This window comes from Schistocerca piceifrons, chromosome 1 (genome assembly GCF_021461385.2).
Source record: "Schistocerca piceifrons isolate TAMUIC-IGC-003096 chromosome 1, iqSchPice1.1, whole genome shotgun sequence".
Lineage (NCBI taxonomy): Eukaryota > Metazoa > Arthropoda > Insecta > Orthoptera > Acrididae > Schistocerca > Schistocerca piceifrons.
Genome location: NC_060138.1, coordinates 544,551,925 through 544,565,436, shown reverse-complemented (window position 1 = coordinate 544,565,436; position 13,512 = coordinate 544,551,925). Strand labels below are relative to the sequence as shown.

General features: G+C 36.2%; 1 protein-coding gene across 2 annotated transcripts in view; it reads right to left on the bottom strand.

Moving 5' to 3' along the window:
• Positions 1–374: 374 nt before the first annotated feature.
• The window catches only part of LOC124799932 (midnolin-like), a 234,002-nt gene continuing 220,864 nt past the window's right edge, over positions 375–13,512 (bottom strand). The window contains exons 5-8 of one of the 2 annotated variants that reach the window (XR_007017104.1): positions 12,361–12,445; positions 8,900–9,304; positions 2,300–3,821; positions 375–2,257 (exon numbers count right to left, since the gene is read on the bottom strand). Coding sequence is in view for 1 of the 2 variants with exons in the window: in XM_047262956.1 (XP_047118912.1) it covers positions 3,556–3,821; positions 8,900–9,304; positions 12,361–12,445 (756 nt within the window). In the remaining variant the exon portion in view is untranslated. Of the gene's footprint in view, positions 3,822–8,899; positions 9,305–12,360; positions 12,446–13,512 lie in introns of both variants that reach the window. The other variant, XM_047262956.1, reaches the window with a different exon arrangement.

The following is a 13,512-nucleotide window of genomic DNA, read 5'->3' as shown; positions in this document are numbered from 1 at the left end:
TTAACACAAATTTTATTAATAATTCAACAGTTAAGGAATTAGCAGAGTAACTGTATCCTATTATCACCACGGAATGATGTGCATGTCACAAATGCTTTCCACATTGACATTAACACAACATATTCAGTAATGTGTCTTGATTTATAGAAAACACACTTCTCAGATAAAACTCACGCTGTACGTCTACCAGATGGAGTCAGTCATTTGGCATTAACCCAAATAAAACATTTTTCCTTCCAAAATAATTTAAATATTTCACATCTATGACAAATGTCTCTTTCCAAGGGCAGTAGTCTAGAAATTTAGTTATAGTTTTCCATATAAATTTCAGAAGCATTTGAAGGAAGAATTGGTAAGAAAATAAAATAGAGAAGAAACCAGGAAGAACAAAATTTATTTACTCTAATCGACGTAAAGTGAAGAACAATTGCCTTGCAGTGTAAGTTATCTCCATAATTTATTATCGTAAAAATATGCCTTACTTCTACATGACCTTTGAACACAACATTGTCCAGTTTCCACTTCGGCACATATATCCTTTAACTGCTAAATGGGATTATATGGTTGATTTATTCCAGACTAAAAAGAAATCACAGCACAATTCTCACAATTTCTTTCATTTTAATATGTGAACTGGTCACTGAACTTCATTCACAAATAATAGTAGCTATAATAATGTATGACATGAAAACGGCCAGTATCTCTCACTTTAAGCAACTAAAGTGATTTGTCGCTTTAACTGATTTATTTACAAAATTAAAGAAAATTATTTCCAGGAACTAAATGCCAATAACCATTACACTATTTGTTACCCTACTTGAACAACCATTCTTAAAATGCGATTGTGTATGAATTTGATTCCATGACTACAATGCTCTACAGATGTTAGATGTATTTCACTACAAGCTAGAGAAACCCAAGTAACGAGTGAAGAAAGCTTCCACTCATCTACACCAGAATTATTCTGAATTCCATACTAATATACATTTTTTTTTCTTACTATGCAGCTGTGAAGCATTACTTTCATGATACATGAAAGCACATGCAGTTTTAAATTTTTAAAGAAACTTAAATTTATGGTGAAATTCAACTTAACTTTATCTATGATTTGACAAATCTACTGATTTACCTCTCTTCCTGATATTTATTGAGTAAGTCTGGAGGTAGACAATTTGAGTAAGACCACAGACTTTCTATTTAAGTCTGAGCAATGTTTGCAACTTTCTCAGAGAATATAGCAGGGGTACTGGTGTTTTACATGTGTGAGTGTTCTTTCATTAATAATCTCTCCAATCTTTCCAGTAACTGATATTCCATGCATTACTACTTTCTTAAATCTTAACCACATTACCAGTCAAATTAAACACAATTTGCCAGTGTAGAAGAGTAGTGTACTATAAATATTTAGACGAAGGCAAGCGAATTACAATTTGAACAGATAAAGCTCTCCTTTATATTGTTTACATAAAGCTTAGAGTGTACTGGGCTCCTGGTTTATATGTTGTTATATATCACACTTTAATGTACCTCTGTCAAACAGTCTTAACAGAAAGCTTTCAGATTAAATAAATCTTTGTTGGTTTAAAAGTTCACCTTCTATAAGTATTTTTATTGAATTTCATCACAAAAATTTAGTTTCTTTTGTCTTGGTTGTATTCAACAAAGTGTTAAATTATTTAAGTTAAAACAAAGCATTTAGGACTGATTTGTACATCACTATCTTCATCTTAAAATGAAATTACATAAAACTAAAACAAATTTAACAACATAATGAATATATGTATCTCTCTCATACTAACTGTTTTACAATGCACGAGGAATATGAATGCAAAGTTAAAACATACATACAATGCAAGATACAACTGTTTGATACTCAATATATGTAAACACTCTACAGTCATCTTCAGAAATGCAATTACAGTGATATAATACATTACACTATACAGTATAATACATTGTTAATATATCTTGCTCCACTTTCTAAAACAAATTCTCTGTAGTGAGTCACTCCACAAGAACTTTTGAACTAATTGGGACACAAACTAGTATTGATATGGAAAGTCACAGAATGTGGCTTCCACTAAACTATCGATGGGCTTGACATTCACAGAAACGAATAAATCTCCATTTTCTAAATCACTTTCTTCCCTTCACAAGGAAAAAAAAAAAAAAATATAAAGTACTTTACAAGAACTCTTGTTACAAGTTTTCCTCTCTCTCTCTCTCTCTCTCTCTCTCTCTCTCTCTCTCTCTCTCTCTACACACACACACACACACACACACACACACACACACACACACACACACACACACACACACACACACACACAGCCTCAATGCTTGAGCTTTCCTCAAGTTTTTGAAACAATGCTTTTAAGAGGGGCGCTTCGATCATGCAAATAACGATGATTTAAACATGCTTTACTATCCTCATTTTTATCCTGAAATGATGCCAACATTTTCTTTTCTTATTTTTAAATCTAAGGGATCTATTAGTGCAGTAGCATGGTCGTATTTCCTCTCATTGCTATTTTTTCCTCCACAAGTAATTTTACAGGATGTGAAGTTAATGCAAATCTTTTAATGGATGCAGCTATACATGCACACAAAATCCAAGCATTACAAAAAATTTAATAATGCTTCAGTTCCATCCAGTACAACTCCCTCATTGCTGCCACAGGAACTGCATATTTTCTTAAACAATTGTTACTCAAAAGACAGCTGTATCTCAAAGCAGATAGATTATACTACAGAAATATAACAACATTGTCCAGGAGCTAGAGAATTTCATACTGAACAAAAGTATTTCAAGCACTCAAACAGAAATGGATTTAAGCTCCAGATGCATAAACACACAAGAAAAAATTACATAAACATTCTTTTTTATCAGCATTTATTCATTTAGTCATTTTTTAACCTCCAGGAGTTTTCACCGGAAAGAGCAAATCTAACATAATTTTTATTACACTAAAATGCATGGCCCATATAAAGGTATCTGCAAATACATACAAAGACATCGGCAAATAGAGGAAACTTATTTTTAAACTGATGTGCTTATTAAGTAAATGAGTAACTTCAGTCCTTCAAACTTCAGCAGCCCAACTCTGAGCTTTTAATAACAGAGGTAGAAATCTAAGAACACACTTATTAGGAAACTATCAGTAGGAATAGCAAATAAATATACATAATTCATTCTTGCACAGTACATAAAGTGTAGCCTTCTTGGAATAAATGAGAGGAAAACAACCTCACAGCACAGTTTTCATGTAACACACATTACATTACAAATCACATCTTCCTACAAGTGAATGGTGTTTAAGTCTTAACTCTGAACAACAGGCTATCGAGTACTTGAAAAGCTTGCACATTGACGAGTGTTTCATTAATATCTACCAAAGAAATTACCGGAATACATAAAATTCTGTGGTATTGGCTGCAGCACAAGAAACACCAGAGTGACTGACCTCCAACTTTTGCAAGCTGGAGAGACTTTAGCTCCTCAGGTAGGCACCAGTGCCTGTCCCATTACACAGGAACACCTACAGTTGCTGCAGGTCAGGCTACTACAGGCTCAGGTGGCCCCACGTCTGCAGTAGTGGTACTCGGGGCACTCTGCTCTGCAGAATTTGTTGTATCCATCGGCTCGACACCTGACTGTGGGGCCAGCTGCTCAGACTTGGCAGACCATTGAGTTGTGTAGGGTGCGGCCCTAGCTTCGCGTCTGGCACGTCTGCGTGCTCGCCGTTCTTCCATGATCAGGCGCAAGTGTTCCATCTTGCCACGAGTCGCCTGGTTCTCTCGAGAAAGGTTTGCAGATTCGTCTGTAACAGTTTGAACAACATTATGAGATCACTTGTTTACTTTAGATTTCTAACACAGAAAGTTACATAATTTAAAGAAGACAATAGTATTAAGAATTATGCATTTTCACACACACTAAAATGTAAAGTACTAAACCATTTTGGTATTCTTGATACATAATTATGGGAGGCATAGTTATATACAGGTGACCCATTGCCCGTCGTCACCTTGTGGAATTTCCATTATCAGGATACAACTTTTACCAAATTAAAAATTCACTATTTACTTTAAACTGTGCTTTATTAGCTGTTCTGTCTACAAGTAATTTTACAGGCTCCCACTCTAACCATGCTTTTAAGTATTCAAACAACCAACTGTTTTACAAAAGTATTCAGAAATGCCTCTCTTTAATTTTTCATCATTTTAAGATACATCACTGCACACTGACTCCTAGGAGCAATACACAAATTGCTTACTGCCTGGATGGGAAGAAGAACATTTAATGTCACCAAACACCTGCCAAGAAATAGCCCTAATCCATATTGGTATTTTTAGTTCATTCTCTGTAGCATTTGCACAACAAATATAATTTTACAATCACATAAAATATACACGAGTAATTCCTACCCACCACTTTTTAAATGTTACAAAAATAGAAATTATTCTACAAAATGAAAGGACTTGTCGAGGAGAAGCTTTTGTCACTGTTTTCAAATTTTACTTTGTTGTCTATCAGACATTTTACATTGTGCACCCAGAAAATAAGTTCCAGTCATGTACAGAGATCACAAGATTAGTTCAGTAGGAATGCGCAAGCACAGGAGCAGGTTGCGATATGTGGGAATAATGCAGTGCAGTTTTAGTCTTCTGACAGCAATGGTTACCACATAGTGCTAGGATAAAATGGCTGCTGCAGTACTGTCTCCCACCAACTGTGAGGTTTGTGCAGTTATCAGATTTTTTTGCAGGCCATTTGCTAAAGGACAAATAAATATTACTGGCCAAGATTGTAGTTTCTGACCAGCCCTGCTGACACTAGAATTGATGGAAAGGGTGTGGCATGCATTTTTACAGATCCACTGCTTAATAATTTCAGAACTCTCGTCAGTTACCCCAGATGTCTGTCAAGATGTTGCAACGAAACTGTCTCCTGGTGGCTCGCTTTTCATAAAGTGTGTGCAGGATAGGTGTCAAGGCAACTGACAAATGAACATACTACCAGACATCTGACTACAGCATTGACATTCCTGCAGCAGCATACAGAGGAAGATGGCATGGAAGACCATGTCACTAGGTATGAAGCAAGGCAAGACATGTGGGATGTTGACAAAACACATTACACTTGGGCATGATAATGCAAGACTATACAACCAACACCACATGAAATGTGTGATCAGTTTTGATGGGAACTCTTTGACCGTCCATCCCACAGCAATCCCTTCCCCGAAGTCCCTCATTTCTTCCCTCTAATGAAGCATTTGCTGGCAAGAAAATATTCCCACGACAATGCTGAAATGCAGATTTAAGTGACTTCGTGGCTCCTGAAGCTAGTGGCAGACTCCTATGACATGAGAGCATAACTGATGGTGCACTGTTACGATATATGCCTTAACATTTGTAGTGTGATGTTGAGAAGTAGTCACGGAACCTATGTAAATATTCCAACAAATATTTCATACTTAATGATTTTTGTTTTCTTTGTCATCAGCACTTACTTTAGAATGCACATTGCGTATCAGGGTACATGAGCAAAAAATTTGGTTGCAGCACTGTGTACCTATTTTTGTGCTGAAGACAACCTTAATGTGGAGCAATGAATATCTTTTTCTGGTATTGTGATTATGTACATCATTGTTTCTTTTGAAGTGCAGTGGATTATTTACATCCAACTCCATGAGGTAATAAATATATCGAGAAGCAGTAGTCAAAATGCCCAACTCAAACAGATGTCTGCAGATGATCTTACATGATTGTCACAGAATATTCTTACAGCATATTTTTAGGCAATGAGGACTGACTGACTTTCTTAAAATTGAGTTATTCCAGAACAATTCCATATGACATTGAATGGTAATATCCTAAATATTTTAATTTACTGATTTGTGCCTCCAACATTTGTAACAATTTGAAGACCAAATGTGGCTGAAGTAAGTTGTTTCAGGACTTCTGGAATGTGCTTTCTCCAATTTAAAGTCTTATCAGTACCTAAGAATTTTTAAGTTTCCACATTTATTTATTATTTCCTCACCACGTTTTACACTTTGTTGTCATACCTCTACCTTTAGATGGGAACAACCAAATTTGTATCTCTACAATGTAGGGAGACCATTCACAGAACACCAGTGTATGGTCCTGTAAACATTATTTACCTTTTATCTGTTGTATGTATGCTTTGATTGATTACAATACTAGTGATGTCACAAAAAGAACTAATTCTGCTTGTTGTACATTGGATGGAAAAAATAATAGTGGCCTACGCAATATTGAGTTTTTTGGGGGGGGGGCGCGAATTTCTGCTTAGACAAATCTATCCTCATTGCAGTTTTTGAATGATTAAATACACTTTCTGCTTGCTTTTGGTTAGGTATGAAATTGTCCATTGCTTGACTGTACCATCAATATCATAAACCTCATTTTATCTAACAGGATAGTATGGTTCACACTATCCAATGCCATAGTTAAGTCATAGCCAATACTATTGCTATTTTGTTACGCAATCCTTGTGAAATTTCTGAAATAAGTGTAAATAGCATTGTCAGTAGAAAAACTCTTCTGAAATCCAAACTGATTACTGAGGATATTTTTGCTTGGGAGGGGCACTAGAATACATCACCTTCTCAAAAAGTCTGGAAAAATAATGTCAGTAGTGAAATACATCATAATTAATGAGATATTTTCTATCACCTTGCTTACAGGCGGGTTTAACAATGACATATTTCAATCTCTGGAAAAATTTGTGGAGTAAGTGATTCGTTACATACTTCAGATGAGACAGTGCTTATCATATGGAAAAGATTCTTTAGTACTCTGTAGGGAACACCGTCAAAACCATGTTAGCTTTTATTTTTGAGAGAATATATAATTTCCATAATTTCAGAGGGAGAAGTTAGCGATACATTCATGGGATTTAATTTTACAGGAGTTGCTTTTTTAATATACTGCTGTGATTTTGCTTTAACTTTTTGTCCCTTTATTTTGTACTATAGCTTTTAATCACAGTCCCTACCTGTGAATCCTCATTTGTAGCCATTCCATTCAAGTAAATATATATGTTATATTCTTTGGTCAGTTGTCCTGTCATTTCGCTACATTGAATATAGCTTTAACTAGTCAGAATTACTGATTTTTTGGCAGTGTACATGGTCCTTAATTTTTTGTAATTTAGGGTAGTTTTTGTAGTGGGTTAGTATTACAGGATCTTCATTTGTTCTTGTGAACACATGCAAATTCCTTTTCTTTTCACAAGGTATTTTAATCCCTCTAGTTATCCATGTGTTGGATGTTTTTCTATATGGCTGTTTAATGCCCTTTCTGATTAGCGTATGTGGAAAGTTATTTTCACCTAATGATAGAAGTTTATCTTGGAATAAACTAAATTTTTTGTCAGTATTTGGTTAATTATAAATCTCATCCCATGTCATCTCCCATAAAGTGTTTTTAAAAACATTTGTTCCAGATTCAATTAATCCAATTAATTTTCCAAGAAAGGTGTTAATTTTATAAAGCATTATCTTGTTTATACCACATAACTGTGCATCAAGCCGAGACATACAATTTGTTACTGGACATATAGTTTTGTCCTTGCTTTGAGCTTCATCACAGGAAACATTATCGGTTAGGGGCTACCTTCTGTATCTACCTGTGGCAAAAAGCTATTTGTTGAGACCAAATCTTAGGATCAGAGGTTTCTAGATCATATTTCTTATCAGAATCATTTGGAAAATGTACATTGACAATCACCAGGTATTAACTGCCTTCTGCTGTCTGACAGCTAGCATAGTAAGGAATCTTAAATTGCTATTAACAGTTCAGTTCAGTATTTCTCAATGGGGCCTATATATTGTTATGATTAGAGGAACCATTTTTTATATTAATCACAAGCACATGCTTCTATGTGCTGATCACTACAAACTATTTGTCTCAATGTTTTTGAATTTTGTTCTATCTTAATACATGTAACAAATGTTTTTCCCTTCTAGTTCCTCGTGAGTAATATGCTACAGTGCAATCTTTTGTACTTTTCTCACCCTGTTACGTGATGCCCAGACACACATCCTATGTGTGTCTTTCCACAGCTCCCAAATTTTCTAAACAGACAAGAAGCTCTTCTACCTTGTTAGTTCTCCAATATTCTGGTGAAATAATTTAACCTTACTTTTCTGAGCATTCTGTATGACTCAGTTCTAGCTCAAAAAGAAGGGTGAAAAATGTTTTTATTTCACCACTGCAATTGCAAATCCAGTTGACTAAGGTACCTTCATTTTCTTATTCCTTTCATCACATCAAGCAGCAGTCAGTCACCATGGCGCACACACACGCACTAGAGCAAAAGTATTGTTATTGGTTCTGTAACCACCAAATTTTAGTCACTTCTCGAATTGCCTTTTGCTGAATTCCATCTACTTCATCCTTCAAACAGACAACATATCTCACTTTTTATGCACGACGGAAATGAAAGTCCAGTAACTAGCTAAATGTATTTCCATAATTATTACACTTTCTTCACAAACTTATTTTACACAGACAATTACAATTGCTCCAGTATTAAAATTGTATTTATGCAGAGCAGACTACCACATGCACAAAACCATGAATATGCAGTGCAGTTATATGTTAGAATTGCAGAAGAAAAAGATACACTGATACTCTGCATTTAAAGTTGAAATTGTGAGGCCAGCACAATGGTATTCAGTTGAGTCTATGTATTAAGAAAATTCCCATTGAAAAAAATGATTATTTTGTCCTGTACATACAGCTGTAACTTTGCTCTTTCACATATTCCATGTGTGACAAACAAACACTGCAATAACAGTAATATACTTTTAGTCATTCCATAGCATACAATAATTGAAGAAGTTATGCCCATGTTTTTATATACCTGATAAAGACTGGATAGCTGCTACATGTGGAACCTTGTTGGCTGCTGTTATTAGCTTTCCAGGCACTGCAGAAGCTCCTGCTCCTGCTGCTGCTGCAGCCACAGCTGTAGAAGATGCAACAGCTGCTGAGGTACTGGCATGTGATCCTGCAGCATGCTGCTGGTGCTGTTGATGGTGGTGTTGCTGCTGCTGGTGGTGGTGGTGGTGGTGGTGATGGTGGTGGTGGTGTTGCTGTTGTTGTTGTGGCTGCTGCTGCTGTTGCTGCTGCTGCTGCTGTTGTGTACGACTTGCGTGTCGGCGGTACTGGGGGGTGGCACACAGCAGGTCATTTAAAATGTGAATTATAGTGCTGATGTCACGTTTCGGCCGTCCAAATCTATCTTGAAGTGCTGGATTCAGGGTACCTGAAATGACATTCCATAAAATTTTTTTGGTACTTACAAATCCAGATAAATACAAGATACACAAACATATCCTGTAAAAAACAGGGTGGTACATTCTTATAAACAATTTCAACTTTCACTATACTAACTTCAAAGATCTTGCTTGATATGCATAATTTCAAAACACCTGAAATGATGTAATTAAGATGACATGAAACCTCTGCCAAGATTTGCACTCTGTGAGAACAGTTGTTAAACACTCAGACGGGAAGAGGAAGAAAAAATTTACGCATCAAGAAAGTATGTGGCTATTTCAGTCATTGCAGTATCAAGTCACATTTTTAAATAACTTGGCAGTACAAGCTGCCTTTTCATTACAAAGTTTCATCCTCTAATTCGGATGCACACAATGATTCGTTTGGGATGGATGTCCAAGTCATTTAATCCCCTCCTGAGGCTAATTCACCCACCAAGATTTTAACTGTTCAATATTCTGCGTAGTGGCACTGGGATGGAGTTTACATCAGATCTGGCTCCACATGTTCTACCACAGAAAGATCTAGGCATCTTGCTGGCTGTAGATACCTCAACATCACGCATACAGTTAACAGACCCACGAGCCATGTGTTGTGTATTCATGTGCTGAAAAATGCAATCGCAATACTGTTGCGTGGGACATAATACGAGGAGGCAAGATGTCTGATGTCAGGGTTCTCTTAATCACTACCAGATGTGAACTGAAGTCTTACACCCCATTGATCCCCAGACCATCACCCTAAGATTAACATCATTTTGCCTCTCCAGACCTCTTCTCAGGTCACAGCCATACTCACCAATGATTTTCATCTGAGGTAGTACTGAACCACAACTCAACTGCCCGTGCACACGCCACCATTCAATAGTCCATGCTTCCCTGCCATGGCAGCCGTTAGCGTTGTGATGTAAACACCAGTCTACACATTGGATGGTAATGCCCTACTCTAGATGCTGATTGTCTGCAACAATTGTGCACTGCAATGAGTCAATTACTTTTTCTCAGATGGCAGAGGTGGATGTGAAGGGGCTACGATGTGCTTGCAGCACAATGTTGCGATTCTACCTTGTGTTTGTCAGATGGGGGTGACTGGAACCTTGACGAGTATACGTGCTGCCACATTTCCACAGTGTCCACAAATGGACCACTGTCACATCCAAATGCCCCCACATATCTGGATATTGCAAAATTCGACCTGACAACTATAAGAAAACCTGGCAATAAGGTCCCTTTCAAACCCGGCTCAGGTGTTTAACTGTCCGACACAATGTTTACTCATGTGATTCAGCGACCACTCTATTTCTGACTCTGTACAAACTCCAGGCCCACTAACAACACTAAATACGAGAGCACTCTGGAGGCTGCTAACATAACGACAGCTCTATAATCGATGGTGTGTACATGTTCAATTATACATTGACATCCAACCATGTATTCAGGGGGCTTCACTTTTTAATGCACTGTACTAGCTAGGCACAATTTTAAATCATGTGGGACATATTTCAATGGGGAAGTTATTTTTGGCAAGAAACTTAGGAAGTTTTAACAACTTCTCCCCATGTAACAAAATACAAAAACAGAGCTGTCAAACTTTTTACTATTTTGTTTATAATGATGATACAAAAATATATGGGCAAAAATGTGCCAGACCTGTTATTGAAAACAGCAATAAAGAAAATTTAAAGTCATCTGAGCTTAAGGCAAATGGATTGTCATTAGATGACAAGATTTTGAACAGGTAATTCAGTGTGTCTCAAATCTCCACACCATAAATTTAGTCTACTCAAACAGAGACACTTTTGTACAAATTTATTTATGTCTTGTCATCCTCAGTTCTTATATAACTGACGTATGAATATGAAATTACGAGAAGATTACAAGAGCTTAATGGAAGTACATAGATGTACTTAAGCATTTATCAACTTGTTTCTTAGACAAAGTGATGGAGTTCAAGACTTAATTATCTCCAATGGGCAACTTACTCCAATGATGAGTGACCTCACAGAAACCCATGAAATAAATGTTTTTCTATAATTAACATTTTAATACAATAATATTTCATAACCAGTCATTTCATTTCAAACAAAACTCTTGGGTAAAGAAGCAGTCTCAGTATAGTGAAGCCCACCATCAAAACAATTGAGTGTTGTCTGTGTCCAAATGATTCAGCACGTTCATATTTTGTATCTAATGGCACTGTCAAGTGAAGAACAGGAGAGATTGGCGCTACTGTCTGTAATATTAATGTCTGCTTTGCAGTTCACCCTTCACATCTGAGAACGCTCAAAATTTTGAAAGGAAACAATTCATCTAAATTAAGACTTTCACATTTGAGCATTGTAAAATTTATATTGAACTGCACTTTGGATTGCTTATAAAATGAAGGATGGGCCTATCATGCCTGGCATATCTTAAGCCAGTGACCCTACATACTGAATCATCATATACAATACCGAAGAATCTGAACATTTACCAAGTGTGATGGTGAATTCACATGAATGCAGCTAACGGTCTACACCAGGAATTTACAATTCATTGCAAGAAGCAATTCCTTTGATACTGAAAGCTATAAGAATGTATGTGCTTAATGTACAGCAGATATAAATAACCTAAATTTGTAGGAGTAACAGGAATGAGAACAGAAATTATCAGAAAAACAACTTACCAATAAACTTAAAAATGCAAATTGCAGGAATTTTACGTACTATTAAAAGTGACCACGACAATAAAAAAGTGATATTGCAGGCATAAACTGGAATTTCAATAAGTGCTTCTTTGCCACGATTAATAGCTAATCCAGAGATACGTAGAAAAGATGCCATTATTCGAAATACCTCTGTGCGAGACTTTACGCATGAATGTGCTACATATGTTTCTTTCTTAGTTTTTGCATCATTTTATTAACAATTCTTCTTCCTCCCTCCCCCAGATGGAACAAAAAATTAAAATTAAGTGCAACACTAACAGCTCTGATGGACATAAGCTTCTACTTGAAAAATATTTTAACCACAGAAGTGTGCATCACTGTGATTGCATTACTCACCAGAAAATGTGCCCGAGTACACTCCCTTGCCATGATGGTGCATAGATTCTATTATAGCACCTTGTCTTCGTGCTCTTGCATTGTCCTGAAAATAGGGTGTTATATGTAAATAACCTGAAATTTCCTGTTTTGTCAACATGCAAATAATTATATTTATAATTAGTGATCTGTAGGCCTAATTAGTTCATATAATTAACCTTACAATTTATTACACAAGAAACAGTTAATCGAAAATAATGTTACAGCAGAATTGTTTATGCTTTAAGCTTCCAGATGAAACTTCATATGGGACTAAGATTGGAATCTGGCTAGACCTCTACTTTTATGAGGCAATGGCCAAGCTACCTACACTTAACTCGAGACTCAATCTTGCTGTTTTAATTTTCTGTACACTTTTTTGTTCACCCTAATCCACAGAGGGTCTCTTGTATACGCTCCTGAGTTAGCAGTTCTAGCACAAAGTATAGCACAGACAATGGCTTAACCACAGCCTGTGTGTTTTTCCATACTGAAGTTTCAATTCTGCAGCAGTCAAACTTGCTGCTAGCTTTAACCCAGATGTGGGTCACACCTCATAATCGGGAAGGGTCTTACTAATAAAAGGAAAACGTCTGTGCTAATGTCCTAATTTTGTATAGTTTTTATTCCTCACAGCTTTGGAACAGAATATACTTCACTGAGGAGTGAAAGACTTATTGTAGTTCAATTTGTTTATTATTAGATGCACTAAAATGACAGGTTGACTTTCAATGTACATCTGATATGACACCAAAAACCTGTACATACATATTTGGTTGTCAAATATTTATCAGTGAATGCTCAAATGTTCTTAATTTTTCTTTGCATTGTTAAGGCCCACACCAGACAGGAAGAAAATCAAACTAAAAACTTTTGCATCACTATTCATATGCTTTTCTGCTACATTCAACATCAAGAAGAATCAAGCCACTAAGTATCATACAGTACCAAAAATTTTTACTGAATGCCCACATATGAAGGGCACACTGAGTGTCATGGGCAGCGTATTGTCAACAACATTAATGTTTATTTGGTACATAAACTTAGCAGATCAATTAAACTTACTGATTTTTCTGTCACTTTTTAATCTACTTCAGGTGATTAAAGACCAAACTTTTGTATAACCAACATCTT